At 40.9% G+C, this 19306-nt stretch overlaps 1 protein-coding gene across 2 annotated transcripts in view; it reads left to right on the forward strand.

The window, feature by feature from the left end:
* The first annotated feature begins 8777 nt into the window (after positions 1 to 8777).
* Positions 8778 to 19306, forward strand: part of ano3 (anoctamin 3) — a 61106-nt gene continuing 50577 nt past the window's right edge. For both annotated transcript variants that reach the window (XM_049030563.1, XM_049030564.1), the window contains exon 1: positions 8778 to 8989. In XM_049030563.1, the coding sequence (XP_048886520.1) occupies positions 8944 to 8989 (46 nt within the window). In that variant the 5' untranslated portion in view covers positions 8778 to 8943. The remainder of the gene's footprint in view (positions 8990 to 19306) is intronic.

Raw genomic sequence — 19306 nt, forward strand, 5'->3', positions numbered from 1 at the left:
GCAGGGAACAACCCAGGATGGGGGGCCAGCCCATCGCAGATCAGTCATCATTACAAGCCCAATTGCTAATATGAAATACCAACAGGTTGCATAATTGTCACTAACTAATAACTATCAAGACCAATATCCCTTTGGTGCCTCATTGCATAAACATTAAAGCACCTGCATTGAAATAAATAAAAAAAAAAGATCAACATCAATTACATCACAAAAGTCACTTCGCAAGTTTTTAACGATACTTTAATTTTGAATGACAGCATTATATAATGAAAATCAGTGAAGGGATTTTCTCATTATACCATAGACAGCTCTGTAAAAAATTCAAAGTCCATGCTAAATTTTTTTTTTAAATCTGTGTTTTAAAATCCTGGTTCTGCTGGCAGAAGGCTACACTGCGAGGCAGGCTGCTTCCAGGCTGAAAGTTTATAAGATAGTCGTACACAAGAACAAGGTGAAGCAGGAGACACTGGCAATGACCAAAAACCAGCCAGAGGGCAGAAGCGACTTTCTAATGTTAGAAATGACTGTCAACTTATCCGGCAGTGCCTCATAAATTGGAGGATCACCTCAAGTGACCTTCAAAAAGAATGGGAAACATTAAGTGGTGTGAAGTGCACTGCTAGGACAGTTCGTATCAAGCTCCTAATAGCAGCACTGAAGGCCCATAAAGTAAGGAAGAAGCGCTTCATCAATGAGAAGCAGGGAAGAGCCAGGCTAGAGTTTGCAAAAAAATTTATATTTTACACAGGTGCATACCCATAAATTGAGAAATGAATGAAAATTTTGCTGTGGTCTCTTACTTTTTTCCCCACAGCTATATATACTTTTAAATCTTTTTAAATCATGCACAAAATATTAAGCTGCAATATATTCAGTGTTATTAAAAAACTGCACATTGTTTCAGTAACAGCAGCAAGACACTTAAATTTGTTCATGTTTTATTGTCTACATAGATGAAACAAAAATTCAGAAAGGTTAATTGCGGACACAATAATGAACTGCATCTACCCACCCACTGAAAAAAAAACTGGGCAAGACCTTAACAAAGCAAGCTATACCACAAAGTTTTCCCTAGTGCCTGATCAAGATTCTCCAGAACCAGAGTTTCATGAATTGAGGTTGATCAAAGCTCCTTATATTTCCGTTGCTGCTGATTCTCATACTGTATATGCCTTTACCTCCATGAAATACAAACACATTTGCACACACATTTCAGCTGCTGCCCCAAGGACCTGGAAACAAATTAAAACGATACAAAACTGGGAACCACCCCCTGGACCACCTAGTTTATGGAACATGGTCTTCCATCTGAAGGTTCCAATAGTCCCACGGTTACAGATGCCACTGAGAGAAGGTTTATGGCCGTTAGGTTTATAACCATTTCCACAGTCAATGAGTATCAGTGCTCCCCTCATATTGCGCTGTCACTAATGATCTACCGTCACCCAAACCCCACGTCATCTCCCATTCCATCCAACCAGAATGAGGCACCCAGGAGACACCTTACTCATTTAGTGCCAACAGTCAGACCCACATTTTATTTCATGTCAATTCCACCAGGCCATGATCAGAAAGCAATAGACAGCACTACGCCATGAGCTTTGTGATCACCATTAACGTAACACCTGTAGCATGGAGCAAAAGCAGTCAGTTTCTTAATTATTATATTAAACTTAATAGATTAAAGTTGCTACAGATGGATATTAAAGCTGTTTTTGGCAGGATTCTACGCAAGACATCCTGACGTCTTACTTTTCTGTTGATCACTGAAAGCTGCTGGTTGTTCGCTAGAAAGCAACCCCACCATGGTTTTTACTCAGAAATCTGTTCTGACACCTATTCAGTAGCAATTATTCAAGCCATTTGTTTACTCCACAACCATTTAGCAATTCTAACCCACTGACATTCTCATTCAACAGGCAATTACAGGCCTTTTTGAACTTGGAGCTGATATAACAGGGGATTTAGCAGAGTGCGCAATGAACATATCTAACTATATAGGCAACTTTCCAGTGAGACAAAAATGAGAAACAACTTTATAACAGCATTACATGGCTTCTTCGCTCTAAGAAGAAATAAGAGCAGGAAAAGCACTATTTAAAGGTGCACACTGCCCCCTAATGTACTGGAGGGTTGATTATGACAGAAAAGGTTTCACATTGAACTGTACTTGGAAAATGGATGGATGGCTGGATTGAACTGTACATGTATTCTATGTATCTATTCCATAACACCAAAAGGCCCTTTAATTTGATCAGTTTTCAAAATTCATGTTTTCATTGTCATGTGTGTTCAGGCAACACAATGAAATTCCTGTTATTATTTCACCATTTCCACAAGATGTCTTCTTTGAGGATAGTATTTTTTTTTTCTCAGGTACCCGTATATCTTGTCCCGATTACTAGAATGGTCAAAAAAATCATAGTGCACCAATGTATTTACGTTGTAGGGAACTCGAGAGCACTTCAAAAGTTACTTGAAATGGCCACGCCCCTTAGCTTTCTCATGTTAATATATTTGACTGTGTTGGTACCTATGGGGGGACTATTATAAAATTGCATTTAGTAAACAAGGTATATTTTAGACACACACACACACACACACACACACACAAATGCACATGCCGGGTATACCTACCCTTATACAACATTTTTTTTTGTTTTTTCAAAGCATTTATCGATTTTTATAAAATAGTTTTCTCTTATTGGGACCAGGAAACTGGTTACCATAAGGGAAAAAAAAGTGATATTTATCACGTTGTGGGGACATTGTATCCCCGTAAGGATAGGTATACGCTCGCACACACACACACACACACACACAAACACACACACACACACACACACACGTGATACATCAGTAAAAAACACTAGAAATTACAGCTGTATTCTGGCAGTTATAAAAGAAAACAGAATGTCAGAGAGAATATAGCTCCATGCCATGGGAGCTGATGTCGAAGTGTCATATACCCAAATACTGTATCACACAATTAGATATTAGTAGAATTGTTCTAGAAGCTTCTTTAAATCCTTCACATAATTATTGGGTTTTCAGTGGTCTAAAATCACAATCATGGTCTGAAATAGTCACATGATTAAAAATGATATATCTGTTGGTTCTGATTTTTTTGCGGCGGCAACATCCATTTTTATAATAAAGAACTAAAAATGCATTTTCTGTTTTTTAGTATTCCCTGTTGAGAAGAACCACAACAGGCAAATTATGAAGATTCCACACGGTAACCAGAAGAGTTCTGTGTTAATTTAGAGACATGATGGAATCAAGCAAAAAATGGCTTTGAAGTGGTGTTTTTACTGTACAAAGCATTAATCTCATTAGGGGTTTTGTATTTATTTGGCAAATGATGTGATAAATAGCCCTTTACTCTTGATACATTATGCTCACATTTGTTGACAATTTTCTTGAATTGACATTTTAAAGCATAGATCATTGCATCATTGCTTTAGATATGCAGGCCATGAACCACTATCGTCTGTCTCATTTCTGATGAATGCTGAACGCCTTCCTTGAGATTTCTCTCCTTTGTTGGATAAGGGTGACCTCTAGTGGATAATATATATAGCGACTTTATTGAGCATTTCCCAGGCCTGGTCATTGTCGCCTACCACATCTGCCAATTTCCAGATGAACGAACAAACATTTTAAATATTTTTTTAATTTTTGATTTAAAATTTTTGGGGCGGCATGGTGGGGCAGTGATTAGCACTGTTGCCTCGCACCTCTGGGACTCAGGTTTGAGTCTCCGCCTGGGTTACATGTATGCGGAGTTTGCATGTTCTCCCTGTCATACCCGGCTCGTCGGCTCCTCGTGTGTGCCACGCCCCCTGATTACCCACGTGTGCTTCCGTGATTGTTTACAGCTTTGTCTGATTGCTTTGCTTAGTCTTGTCTTATTTAAGTCCTGGTCTTACCTATTCCCCCAGTCCGTCATTGTGGTTGGTGATGGTATTCCGCCTGTCCCCTGGTCCTAGTCCTTGTTCCCTAAATAAACCCTGAGATTTACCCCGAATCTGACCTGTCTGCTTGTTCCTTACCTGCCAACCCGCACGATCGCCGCTCAGCACGCCCACGATCGTGACACTCCCCATGTCGTCGTGGGGTTTCCTCCAGGTACTCCGGTTTCCCCCCACAGTCCAAAAACATGCTGAGGCTAATTGGAGTTACTAAATTGCCCGTAGGAGTACTTGTGTGAGTGTGCCCTGTGATTGGTCGGCGCCCCCGTCCTGGGTTATTCCGTGCTTCCGGGTTAGGCTCCGGACCCCCTGCAACCCAGAAGGATATGCGGTTTGGAGGATGGATTTTAAATTTTGTTAGGAATATGTTAAAAGGATTACACGGCCATTTCCTACATAGAGAGCAGTGTTCCAAACCCTCCAACATTCCACCTTTTTGCTCACTCCTAGCTCCCTACCAGACAGTCCACATTTTTGCTCCATCTCACACAGTTCACATGTTTGTTCCCTCCCAGTTCCCTGCTGGACAATCTATGTTTTTGCTCCATCCCAGCTCCATCCATCCATCCATCCATCCATCCATCCATCCATCCATCCAGTTTCTGAAACTGCTTGTCCTCTTCAGGGTCACGGGGATTCTGGAGCCAATCCCAGGCAAAAGGCAGCGAACAACCCAGGATGGGGTGCCAGCCCATCTCCCTCGCCACTCTCGGTAGAAAAACAGACTGTCTGGGGGGGGGGCCTTCAGGTACCGGCTTGAGAAATACTGACACAGGGCTAGACAGGATGCCAGTCCATTGCAGGGCACACACAGTATGCACCCTACAGGCAATACAGAGATTTATCTGCATGCTGGAGGAAGCCCACAGAACACAGGAAGATCTTGCAGCCTCCACCCCCCCCATCCCCCCACGCAAAGCACACAGGCCCCCGAGTTTCCCCGAGAATCGATTTACACCCCCCCCCCCCCCCCCCCGAATATGAAACCAGAAGCAGAATCCCACCCCTCCGTCTCAGGAGGTGTGAAATAACAGTGCCCCCCCCCCCCCCACGGGTGCTCCCCCCCCACCCAGAGTGCCCCCCCCCCCCCCCCACCCGAGCAATCGTGCCAGAGAAACAGTTTTATTTTCGTAAATATATTTGGATTTTTATTTTTATTTTAAAACAAAACTGTGGCCATTATAAATTCTTGTTCAACTAATCAATAACTACCCCTTTGTAGCCTCTTAGCAAATCAGTAAGAAACTGGTTAATTATTATTTAATGTTTTATTATACTTAGTCAAATGATCAGATGAAGGGAATCTATTTAATGTCATTAAATTCTTAACATAGAAGCCCTGAAATAGCATATTTTGTCATATAATTCAAGTATCGTCATCCATTCTTCAATATTTTAATTTAAAAAATTATTTAGAGCTCAACTGAACTGGGAAATCAGCGCTGGATGACAGATGATAACTAGGGTTGACTAACATTACTCAGTGGTTATGTCTTGGAAATATGTAAAAATTTACAGAGAAACCAAGGGAGGGCAACAATAGCTTCTGACTGCATTTGTGTTTGGATATTGTATGACTGTGATAAATGCTATTTTTCTCCTCGGTGATGCACAAGTACTGAGTACTCACTCACCTTAAAATGTGTATATTACCAAGTGACACCGGGTGACATTCACTGCCAAGAAGGATTTAATAGCTGTCTGGTAAGAAAGCTCTGTTCTCCTGTTTATTAGGATTGCTGGGGATGACACCGAGAGTACAGCTGACCTTTACTTTCTTCTTCGTGCATGTCGCGCGTTGTACGCGCCATCAGGATGTAGTTACGATGAGTCACCACATGATGTCAGTATCTCTCTTTTATTTGCCTCACCATGGCTAAAGTTAGTATTGTTTTCAGAAGGGCAGTTATATGCGCTGTATGATTAGATTTCTATCAAAGGGGTATCCATGTAGTGTAGAGAAGATGGATTTTGGACCCTGAAAGAGAAGAAGCTTTAATACTGACAACTATGTTAAGAAATGGAATACAGAAAGTTAGATCGGTTCCTGGAAAGTACTCTACATCTGGAGCACTTTAGACAAAACTAACATCAGCAAGCCAGAGCCAGTGGTAATGAAAAACCCCTTCATAGATAGAAAGTTTGGGAGGAACCAGACTCAAAGGGGGCCAGCAGAGCAAGTCAAATTAACAGGATTGAGTTATCTCACCCAAAAACCAAGTTTATTGTTTTATGTTCTTTGTACAATGAGATACTAAGCCACCTCCAGCATGTTGTCAGTTACACGTAAATGAAAGAATAACAGTCAGTAGGAAACAATGGACAATATTCACCACATGAACGTCGAGTAACACAGAAAACAAATAACACTGAACAATACTGAGCAATGGGAATCCCAACCATCTGAGAAGGAGGCAGAGCATAAGGGACATATTGGCCCCGCCTACTGACAGCCATGGATTATGGGCCACAGTGAAGCAGCCAGAGATTAAAACCAGGGGTGGAAAGTTCAGGTTCGAAAGTATAAATCCAGACCAAAGCTTGATCAAAGGCTGGAAGATCAGGTGTCCTGATCTTTACACGCAAGCATCCCTGAATGGACCGTGAATGCAGACGTCACTAAACAGAGCACAACTGAAACAAATACACATATCACATGTACAACTAAGAAAGATAAAATGTAGAAAAACCTGAAAATATCTTCCAGTGAGCTAATCTCCGGCTGCTATATTTGGGCAAACCTCATTAGTTCCACAAACTACTGTATAACTCAACAACTTTCAACCTCAATTGTTCTCAATTGTGTTTACAGTAAGGCAACAAAAAACAAACATAAAAGAACATAATGACAAGGGACAAAGACACCAGACAATAAGACAAAGGGCACTGAATGCAACAGCCTGGGAAGCAACAGTGTTATAAACTAAACTAGCAGTTAAAACTAGCATTTTGAAAAGGCAAGATAAAGGCCTGCTGCTGCAAGACAACGAGCTAAAAAAAGACAAGCTACTGCAGAGGGCTCACAGTGAGCTAGGGAAAGTAGCTGGTAGAATAATCTGGAATGTAGGAGGAAAAATATTGTGAGTAATTTTATACACAATTTGCTAAATTAATCATATGTTTTCAAAATAATTATCAGATCATTTAAAATAAGAAATCTGAGTGAGTATTGGTCATTTTTCCAAAAGCGAGTGCAAATATAGAAGACAAACCTCCAATTATCATATAAGTTATGGAAAATTAATTGGAAAAAAAAAATCTATGGAATTCAAGAAATCTGGATTGGATTTATTCTTCCCAAATCCTAGGTGTAAATGGAAGATGGAAACATGATGAGTAATGTTGTTTAATAAAATGCTAATGTTATTTCATATCTGTAACAGTGTTTTTTTTCTAGCTTAACACTAGAATGCCTGTCAGGAGCTGAAGCAAATACAACACAATACATTGTATTGTACAGTGTGTTAATCATAAATTTGCCACCCAAATTCACTCTGACCTTTTAAAGACTATCAGGTTTACTCAACTTCAGTAAAGTGTATTAAACATGGTTTTTAAAACAATAACATACCTATTAAACATTAATGGGCTGCATTTAGGGTTAGTGGCAGGGTTGGGTTTTCCATTAGCATTAGAGCTAAGGGTTCGGGTTAGGGTTAGGGGAAGACTTCTTCTCCTGCAACTCCCTAAAGCCCAAACACTTAGGGTTAGACTGAAGGGTGGGGCCAGGGTTGCAAGTGAGATTAGGATTTGAATTTGGGTTTGGGCTGCATGTGGGATTAGAGTTTAGGTTTGTTATTAGGGTTAGCGTTAGGCTAACCCACGTTTCAAAATGCTTCTGACGCCCCTGCTCTTACGGATAATCCTAACTTTGCTTTTGTACTTGTTATAGAGGCCAACATTTTCTTTTATCAGCCATAGGTTTTACTAATTCAATTTTATAAACAATTAAGATCTTGGGAGATAAACGGGCAATCTGTCCTGTTCTTAGGGTAAATCGGTCGATTTCCATTAGCAGCGGTCCAAGACGTGCAGCTGCCGTAGTGCTGGTCCACAGGTGGTCACAGTGACAGGTTGTAGAACCCTGCCTCAGTTGGTGTTGTCTCATTAGCTTCTGAAAGTCATGACAGCATGCTGAACAGGACCAGGACTGATGTGCAAATCATGTGCAGCAGCTGTACTATAGCTTGTTGCCTCCAAACGTGCTTGGCAGTTCAAGAAAAATATATCACTTAAATTTGAGCCTATGCGGAGTAGGAGGCAAGGGTAAACCATGACCTCTGAACTAAATTTTTTCCCAGCAAATGACATACTGTCTTTGATGCTGTGTAACATCTCACCTTGTGGTAAAAAAAAATCACTGTACTCATAAAATTCGTTCGAAAATAAAAACACTATCAGCTGCATCACTAAAAAGTAACAAGAAAGTAGCGGATATTCCTAAACAATCGTAGAACAGAAAAAGCAGGCAGGTCCGCTTTTAACAGCGTGCATAATGATCTAAAATAAATAATCAATAAAGAAGCCAGAAATAGTAGGCATTAAACTCGTAGAGATTCTAGCAAACTCAAAGTCGAACTGGATGGCACGTTGTTCCAGAGAATGGAGATGCACATCGCGCACTTTCTTTTTCTGAGGCAGCCACATTGTCATTCTCATTTAACCGAAATTTTTACCTTTTTATAATAACATTTGACTGCACGAAAGCATAATATATTACAAAAGCTTTCACGCAGAGGTACCGTAGAGTACCGACACAAGACCTCCCTTACGGTACGTTGCCATGACAACAGTCATGGATGAAGGAGCTTAGTGAGCCAGAGCAGCGCTGCGCATCGCTGTACAGCGCGCCGAGTATGTCGGGGAGCCAAGACACCCACGCAGTCCTGCCATAGAATTTTCACGTCTTCGAATACTTAGACGTAGAAAATTGATTATTTCTTAGTTGGTAGCTCTGCTAGAAGCCACAATGGTGCACCATTCGCTGTCCTTCCAGTCCTTCAAAAACCCAAAGGGTGAGTACCAACGCGCGTTCCCCGCTGATACTGGCGTGCCGGGATGCGCTGGGAAAGGTGCGCGTGAAGCTTCGCGTGCGGCAGCGTGTCAGATACTTTTTCACTGAGGGTCGCTCTTCACTAATAAGACTTTTATTAAACTAGGTTTGCATTCATTATATATATTGACTTGAGTGTTAGGCCTTTGTCAAATTAAATCGCATCCTATTTTGGTACTGTAGTATCCGTAATATTACATTGCCATTTATTTGTTTGATGGTGTTGTTTGTCTAACTTCTGGACTGGAGAAAAAAATAAATATTGTTAGTAAATAAAACTGACAAAACTGTATACATACGATTCTGTGTAAACTCATATTAGACGTACATTCCAAAGAAATTTAGAGTATCTGTCACTTTTAAAATAATTTTTAAATACGTAAAATCGGTGCTGGTATGAAATTATGTATTTATATAACTGTTTGCCCTGGAACATGTTCTCTTGTAGATATTTTAATTGGTTATTAGTAACACCTGGCCATGTGGTATCGATTTAAATATATGTTAAGTTTTAATTTATACCCATGGAACAGAGAAAACAACAGCACACAGTAACCCGGATTCAGACAGTCTCCTTCCATCATTATGCATCTGTAAAAGTGCGGTAAACAAGCTGGTGTTAAATCATTTGGCTTTGCTTATAAGATAAAAGGTTATTCATGTTATCAACTTACCTGTGAGTTATGTATGTTCATGTTATTGATGTTTAAAGATGCCTTATTCAGTATGTATACATGAAGTAAGTGTAAAGATATTTTTTGTAGACCCTTAGGAGGGGATGCTGAGCATTTTTTAAAGTGTAATACATGATTCGTGAAAATGTACCAAAATTGTTATATCAAGTGGGTGATATGGTGGTGCGGTGCTTAGTACTGCTGCCTTATGCCGGCAAGGTTCTGCTTGTGTGCAGCCTGCATGTTCTCCCCGTGTCATTATGGGGTTTCCTCTGATTTTCCCCCATGGTCCAAAAACATGGAGCTTTACTGAAGTTACCAAATTGCCTGTAGGTGTGAGTGAATGGTGTGAGAATGTGCCCTGTGATGGGTTGGTGCCCCATCCTGGCCTGTTCCCTGCCTTGTGCCCATTGGCTCTGGAACCCCTGTGACCCTGGATAGGATAAGCTGCTTCAGAAAATGGATGGATGGATATTATGTAAAGTGTAAACTGGTAGACATCATACATGCTTAGACACAGTTTATTTTAAATGCTCTTGCATGATTAAGCTATTGAGCTGTTATTTACACCATTTCTTTTGAAAAAAAAGCATGTTCTCTCACTTAGGAAATGAGTTAAAGCATCCAGCAGTTTTATCTTCCTGCTGTCACAATAGAAAAGCTCCACTACTTTAGTGCTGAGAGAAGCAATTGCAGTAAGAGATATTCAGGGAAACATCACGCTGCTTTCAGCACATAGCTCTTTGCCTATAGGCCGTTATTGATTCTAGAACAAGTCCTGCTCATCAAAGAACATTAGCATTACACTAATGCAGACATACTTAGTAATTTGTGTCCCTGTCACCACTGTTTAGAATATATCCAACTCTCTTCACGGAAATTTGATATTTTAAGCTTCGGAAATGAATGATCTCGACATTTGCATGATGACTGTATCGTTCACAGGTCTGGTTAATGGGAATGGGTATTCATGTTAATTGTTCTTATTATGCAGTGCATTCAGAATACTGTAGGGCATGTAGTTTCCAATGATGAATGACTTCCAAGCATTTGGGTTATTGATGTTCCACTATTTAGCCATAAAGCCATCGTATAAGCTTTTTCTTTGCCATCTGAATGCCTCTAGTGCTCACTTGTTGTTCCCTAGAGTGAAACTTGTAGAGAGACTGGAGCAGGTGAGCTTATGTTTGAGGCTCCTGCGCACAGGGAGAGTCTTCTGCAAGGGTTGCAGTTTTCTACCTCAAAAGGATAAAAGTACAGGCAAAAGATGCATTCAAAGGCACGAACCCCAAAGCAAGAGTAATGCAACTAAGCTGAAAACAGATAAATGGAGGACTGCTCATTACATTGTGTTGTACAGTGTGTTAATCATGAAAACTACAAGCAACTGCAACAATTTTAACGCTCATTTGTACTACTGTCTAGGCCTAAATGTCAGCTAATACAAGTGATATAGGAAAATTTGTAGCCATATGCCTTAGGGAGACCACCCCCATAAAACATTTCAAGCCCACAAGAACCTTATTTCAACCTCACATTATAGATTTTTTTTGTGAAAACCTGCCTTTTGTGTTGTTATTCAAATTTATCTTCCACTATATTTCTATTGTGGATGTAATTTTGTATTCTCTTACAAGTACTGACATTAAAGTCGTCCCTGGCATTGAGCTTATCAATTAATCAAATGTCATTGCTCAATAAATTTAGAACTTCTAACATTGCCCTTGGCAGCTCTTTAGCACAAGGGATCCTTCTCATTCTTCTTTGCTGGATCAACTATAAAGTAGAAGTATTTTTGACAGGTGTTGCCCAGATCTGTACGCAGTATTATAGATGAGGACTTAGCAGTTTATTGCTGAACCCCACGATGACGTAAGCATTTTGTTTGTATTTGTTCATTACTCAGAGTAAAAATGTCGCATTATTCATAAGAAAGGTTGCATTTTAATCCTTTTCTGATGAGACCTTGGATAGTGTCACAACCAGCTTGATTTTTATTGGCTACGCTAGCTACAGGAAAATATGCAAAAACAAAAACAGCAAAGCAGCCCAAAGGAATAGAGATATGTGGCATATCAGAATTAAGATGTGCTTTAACCATCTTATGTGGCACAATGAAAATAAGAATTATAACCCTATCTTACACTGAATTAAATATTTATCTTCAAGAGAGTAATATTTTATAATTAATTCATGATACAGTTTAATTATAGTTTTTCCACGCTCATTTCAATTGCGTTGTACTTTATACTGTAATAGTGCAATTACTAGATGATGAGTTACCTGATTAAATATGATTTGTGTCATATTTTTAGAAGTTTCTCCCTCATGGTTACTGTGATTTCCTCAAGTCATGCAGTAAGGCTAAGTGGTGTCTGTAAAAAGTCCACAGAATATGATTGCATGTGTTAATGTATATGCCCTGCCATGGATTGACATTCCTTCTGGTGGGTGCTCTGAGTTGCCAAAGCCCCTCTCCCCATTGACCCGACTAAGAGAAGTGATTAGTAAATGGATGAGGAGGTGGATGGATGGATGGATAATCCACTGCTGGCTCTTTTCATACTTACCATCTTTCTTACAAAATTCTTCTATACAAAGAAACATGTAATTCAAAGGAAATATAGAGGCAAATATGTGGAAACGGGAATGAAAGCAGCTTGATGCTGTGCCCTGGCATGGTGGGGCTTGTTGGCCAAACACACATGCCGTGGGCATGACTTGGGCATGGAGCTTGACTCTCCACAGCTGAAAGGGTGACCAGTGGAGTGGAGACCCTTGAAAGTGCAACATTGTCGCAGCTACAGTCCAGCCACCTGTTAGCTTACATCACACAATGGGTGGATTAGGAAACACAAATGTCAGAAGTCAAGTATAATGACACTGCAAGGAGTTATTCAGGAACATGCTTGCCACTGCCTGCTTATATTGTTCATTAGCTGTGCTGTGCATCCTCTATGCTTGGCGTGAGAGAACACCATATTCAATTGCATGTAATCTGCATGACACTAATAGTTGTATTCAGTAATGCATACCGCATTGCTAATAATGTGTATTTATTTTCTTTGAAGGTTTTCAGATAGTCTTGGAAACTGGACCAGTTATGTTCGTCCTTCCACGCATCTTTCAACTGTTTTTCCATGTGAGGGTCACAGTTTGGCCAAATTCCAAGGTCCAGGACTTAGACACGCTGAGACCTTCCAGCCACTTAATCTTACTTGCGCTGCGAAAAGCTCAAGGGCAAGTGTGGCATTGCCATAGGGCTGCTTCGTTGTCATTTTAATCACACAGCTGCTTTGTACCCGAATGTGACGAGAATATGAACCTTGTGGTTCGTTACACTGAGGAAGAGTGATTATATTCTCTCTTTTTAATGAAAAGCAAAATGAATAAACAGGGTGAAACCCTCAAATAATGCCCCTAGATAATAGGCAATAGTGTGGAACTGCATGTTATATGGTATATGTAAATTCTTTTAGTTAAATGCATATGCTAAGCAAATGAATATTGTAAAAAATAATAATAATAAATGCTGCACTTTTCCCCAGGGGTTCTGTAAATTCTCACTGGGCCACTTTCTGCATTCACCAAACCAAAACAAGGACAGTGTATTTAGGTACAGTTTAATCTTGCACACATCAATTTAGGAAAGAATTTGCAGAAATCCCTTGCAGGGTGGTAGTGAGGGCTGGACACATGGAATTTAACATATAATCTGCAAGCAAAGACCGTGACCAAAAAGAGGAGGGGGGGGTAATCTTTTTCAATGATGCAGTATTAGGGATTTAGCAGGATTGTGCATTGTGGCTTTGGACCTGTAAACCACATAATCTGTTTCTACCGCTAACTGTAACTGCATGGCTAAATCATGCATTGAGCAAGTGGCACCTTGGGGATGTTCTGGCAGACAGATTTTACTGTAAAAATTTCGAAATCCCTGGTAGCCCGATGGGAAAATTTGATCTTCCCGGGTCATCAGGGAAGGTTTCAGAGTCTTGCTGTGTCTCTTGTTTTCTTAAGGATGAGCATTAGTTTGTTTTCTGGAATCACCTCCAGGTATTGACAACTTCATACAGTTATACGGCGAGAAAGAACTTTGCCTTCAACTAAACATACTTTTATCTTGTCAAAGCACCTTCGAGTCAAAGGGAGCATTAAACATGATGATGCCATTTTTTGATTGAGGTTGAGTTTAACCGTATCAGTACAGGAGTGACAGCAAAAGAGAAATTAGGTTATAATCTTTTAAATGTAAGTTTTCTGCTGATTGTTTAGCATCTATTTGTTTATGAAGAGGTAAACCCTCTTCCATGAATGGCTGTAGTATTACCAGATATTTAGGTTATCTTTTGGTTAGAGACCGATTTACACTAGAGTAGATCCTAATAATAGCTCCACAAAAGCAATTAAGTGCTAAGTTGAAGCGAAATGCAGCGAAATGCAGCAGAGCCCTGGAGCTTTCGACAGCGCTCGGGTGCCCGCCAGCATTTAAAGCACACTGACCAACATAACCCAGATAAACAACACGTTTTCTCTATTGCTTTTCATTCACATTCCTGTTCCTACTGATTCACATGCCTCTTGATATTTACTTCGATCTGTCCTTAAATGCAAAGCATCCTTTCATGAATCAGGTTTCAACTGCACAGCGTGGCATAGCTTACTCACTAGGACTATATCCAGAGTCCTGCACAGAATACTAGGATATCATTTTACTTCATTGACTGGTATAAAAATCAGTGGCTAGTGTCAGTTTTGGCTTCGGTCTTTGGATGAAGGAAGCAGGGGTGTGGATTTGGCTATGTACAATAGAGACATGTACCTACTAATATTATGGGAGTGCTGTGTGTGTTTTTAGAGGGCTGGTGGGTTCCGGGCTGATTGGTTCTCACTGTATACCAATTTTGAAACCAAATTTATGCCCTTTCAATATCCCTATTAAATCAGTAAGATGCAGAACACCATCCTTCCAGGGAACAGACTTTTTAAGGAAATTCTTTACGGTATTCATTTAGAAGCTAAAATAAGGTTAATGAGAATGTTTTTCTCATGCTTTGCTAAGGAAAAGCAGAAAGAATACAGTATATTCTTTTTCTATTGAATATTGCTGCATTCAAAAGTGTAATGTATACATGTTTAAATGCCACTCATTTCAGCAGTTACTGTATTTAGTTGTATTTCCTCATACTGCCTTGTTGTTCGTTCATACGTATAGAGTATAAATTCTAATGCTCAGAAACACAGTTGTCATAGAGACAGTTTTTTTTCTCTTCACACGGTGCCAGCAAGCGTCATAGTCCATTGCATAAACTCGTGAAGAAGAGAGCAGGGACTAGTGGAATGCTGCATTATGACATTATCGGCACTGCACCACCAGTGAGCCACACAGTCGGGCATCAGCAGTGCTGGTGCAGGTGTGTGTGGCGCAGGAAAACTCCGGGTAGCATCGTAATAGTGAGGATTACTGGGCGGTCTCATCCATTATTTCCTCAGCAGGACCCGCTATATTAAATAAGGCAGGATTGATATCCAAGGTCAATTAGGAAACATGTGAACCTCCATTATTTCCTGTCACTTGGGCAAATAGGAAAAAAAAGGAATTGAATTGCACTCTTAAACTACCAGAAACGGTGAAAATTCAAGCCATCAGGTGCGGTAAAATGTGCAACTTCTGGCCGGAGTGTCTGTCTCAGTTTTGCAGAACATGGAAACAAGGAGTCGCGTGGTACGTTGTAATGGGAAGAGCTGCATGGTAGAGAGTCCCTCTTAAGGTGTATGCGGGACACCTTGCATTATTCGTATAAAAATGTCTGTGTCAGATGTTTTTAGGTGTTTTTACACATGAGTCACTTTCTGTTGTTTCTCCAGCTGTTTCCTCTTAGTGGGATGTGATCCCAGTCCTGGATACTGCGTGCAGCTCTGATGCCGGTGATGAAATCACGCCACACTTATTGTGTGACCTAATTTTTTTTTAACGCACAGTTTCTCCTGTTCAGTTCTTTTCTTTCTCCTTCTCCTTTCTCTCTCTCTTGCTTTCTCTGTCTCTCCCTCCTGCACACACACACAGACATACACACACACACACATGCACACTTCTGCTGCTGTGGGACTATCCAGACTATTCGACATTTGTGACATTGAAAATATAGGTCACATCTCTTTTTGTACTTTTATTAAGGGCTAAAATTACAGTCACTGTTTGAAATAATATGAAAACAACTGGGATTTGGGGAGTACACTGTTTACATTATGGGCTTCCATTATGATTCAGACTTAAATATATATAAGTACTAAGTGATTCTCTTCATTTGATCTGCCCATGTTTCTTCCTGCAGTTAAGTGGCGAGTCAAATGGTGTTTTTTGTGTTTTTTTTCTTTCATTCAGGTTGTTGGTAAGTACAGTGGCTTATGGCGGATTATGTCTGTTCTGACACCCTCCTGTGGACATTATTTACAATAGAAGGACAGTTGGCACGTATGCTCATTTATTTAGTCTATGGGGCATGATGGTACAGGGCCACAACTCCTTTATGGTTGTGCGTTTGCGTCTGTGTGTAGATTTCACACGTTTTCCCATCCCCCTAGACAGATGCATTAGTGATTCTGAAAAGTCCTTTATACGAGTATGCTTGTATATATGCCCTGTGCTGAATGCACCCTACCTAATTCCCTTTCTTTGCAATGATGGTCTCCTAGATAACACAGAAAACGACCGAGGGTTCTCAATAATGCAGTAATGACTGTCTATTGATTTCGAGATTTTACACCTAAAATGCATTCCGTCAGTAATAACAAAACCCAGGCAGTGCTTATTCTTATTGGTTGGTAATACTGTGCCATATGAGACGCCTCAGGGTTAGCTTTTGATCTGTTTATGTTTACATCATGTCATTAGCGCATTTGTTCTGGACAAACCTCAAATCCTGGCATTCTGCGGGATTTAAACCAAGCACTGTCAGTTTTCCTGCCATTAACTTGGTGTGACACAGCAGAGACAAGTAAGCAGGCATTCCGGTCTTGCGGGCAACACCCACTGTTTTTGTCCATCTGTTCGAATAACCAGCCTCTCTTTCGTTTGATTTTGCAGCTCTATATTTGTGTCACTGTGACATCCTGTGCTGGGAAATTGGGCCTTTTTGGGCTGCACTGTTTTGACACGTAACTGATGAACTGATCCCGTATAAACCCTCTGTCCCGTATCAGCTGTACAGTACGGGACCTGTATATTATCATAGCTCAAAGTCATTGTGAAATCCGAGGCTACCGTGAGTGATAATAATGGCTAAATCGAGGTCTGTACCAGTATTTAAATGCCTTTGATGTGCTTCCGGACGCATTCATTGGTTGAGGAGGGACCCCTAAAGATGGGGGCAATGGTGGCATAAATGCTGAAGACCATAGACACAGGTACAACACTAAAAGGCATCGTATCACCTAAATGTGGGAGACAGAGCAACCTCTGATTGGCCCACATGGTCTGTCTGCCTCCCATCGCCTAGGGAGACGCTCCCTGCAGTGGCTACCTGTATCTCGCAGCAAGCTTCCTGTGGTTTAACATCCACCCCCTCCCCCCCACCACCACTGTGTTTTCCCTGGCATCATCCTGAGGAGGATCCAGGAGTGTAAGCGGATCAGAGACAATCCCCATCATGGCCGACGAATGGCCCTTCAGATTTCCTGCCGGCCTGCACCGTAAACACCGGAGCTCAGTGAGTCCGTGCTGTGGCTGCAGGCGTGGGTGTTGCTGAGGGGGAGACTGAAAACTCTCATGTCGCAGCTCGTAATGCGGTGCCACCTTTCTCACTAACACTCATTTTGCTCCCTCTCTCCAGCATTCGCTCTCTCACTCGCCCTCCTTTGTCACACCACTTTAGATTTATCTTTATAAGCATACCTCAGTCTGTATGATAAGGGCTAAATTAGAAACTGGCTTTAACATAAGGAAAAGCCCCAAAATTATGTAATAATTTATGTACAGGAGACCACATTTACAGGAGGATCACGTGAAAGATCTGTGGGAACGTGACTGAAATCATTCCCATGCCGTGGGCTGGAAATCCTGGCGAAAAATTCAGAAAGCGGATCCGAAATGCTGTCGGATAAATATGTTTATGCTTGACAGCAGAAGTGCAGGATATCTGATTAGATCCTGAGAACATCTCCTGTGTACTGACTGATACCTGAGAATAAATGATACATAGATAGTCCAACATAGGTTATGGGCAAATATCGGCCGTTTTAGATGGGCAATATAAAGAAAAACAAAATATTGGATTTTGTATGGATGAAACAGAAAGCACTTGTGTTGTATACATGTTTATCTTCTCTGTTTATGAAACTTGTGTGTTGAGTTGTGATACTGATGGATCGTGAAGCTGAACAGCACTGGAGTGCAGGGTGTGCGGGTTGTGGTGACAGTGGCCGGCTCAGGTTAATGCAGGAAGGGAATTAGGGCTGTCAGGGTGGAGTTTGAAAAAAAAAAATTGTCAAAATAGACAAAAATTACTGTATTATATTCACATTATGAATATAAAAATGAAATTGTCATATTATGATTATGTATGTGTGAAGAGTTTTGACCTGATAGATAAATGGATGATAATTAGACCAGTACGAAACAGAAAACTTAATAGCTCTGGTACCATTTTTTCTCATCATCTACCTGAAATCAAAAACTGGAGGTGATGATTAATGCTTGTGAGTCATTCAGTAAAGGATTGTGAGTTTTAGAATAGACTGGGTATCTGTTTCTACTATTTAGCGAGTCAAATAACCTCCTGCATGCCTCCAGGATTATTACACGGGTGTAGCATTGGAGACGTTCCAGGAAGAATGTAATGGTGAGATGCCACGCTGGCACAGTGAACTCCGAATTAGCCCTTGGTATAGGAGTGGGTGGCCCAGACAGGCCCATTGAAGAGGAGTTATAACTCTCTTGGGTTTGAATTGGCAGGTGGGATTTATCAGCAAGCTACACAAATCGCGTCGGAGCTTACAATGGGAACGAATGATGTTTGACACAATAATGTCTCCCAGTGAATAACTCTGGCAGTGTGACCAGTGTTGTCTGAGATGAGCAATATATGCAGTGTGGAAGCGTCTGCTCAAAGAGGCCAAACTGCCATGAAATCTCAGCCAGGTCTTATATAGTGATAGAAAAAAATTGTAGGACAAACAAAAATTTAATACGAATATGCATTATTTTTTTTGTGACATTAGAGTACTGCGGAAGATTTTTATATTTTGCTGAAACCGGAATGTTTTGTAAATCCCTCCATTTTCCACAATCGCTTAAATCAGTACAGGGTCATGTGAAGCCTGGATCCTCTCCCAAGAAAACGGTGACACTGGGCCAGGGACTGACCCAGTCCATCGCTGGGTCGACACTCACACGCAATTACACACCTCGGGCAGTTCAGAGACCCCATTTCAGCCAACCAGCAGCTTTTGGAGGAATCTAGATTGATTGGACGGTACCTCATAAACATGAGGAGATCATGCAAATGCCGCATTCAAGGACAGGAATCTAACCCAGAACCCCAGAGATAAGCGCTGAGCCGCTGTACCCCTCCCTCTCTTCCATTATACTGTTTTGTAAGCTGTGT

The sequence above is a fragment of the Brienomyrus brachyistius genome, chromosome 11, assembly GCF_023856365.1.
Source record: "Brienomyrus brachyistius isolate T26 chromosome 11, BBRACH_0.4, whole genome shotgun sequence".
Taxonomy (NCBI): domain Eukaryota; kingdom Metazoa; phylum Chordata; class Actinopteri; order Osteoglossiformes; family Mormyridae; genus Brienomyrus; species Brienomyrus brachyistius.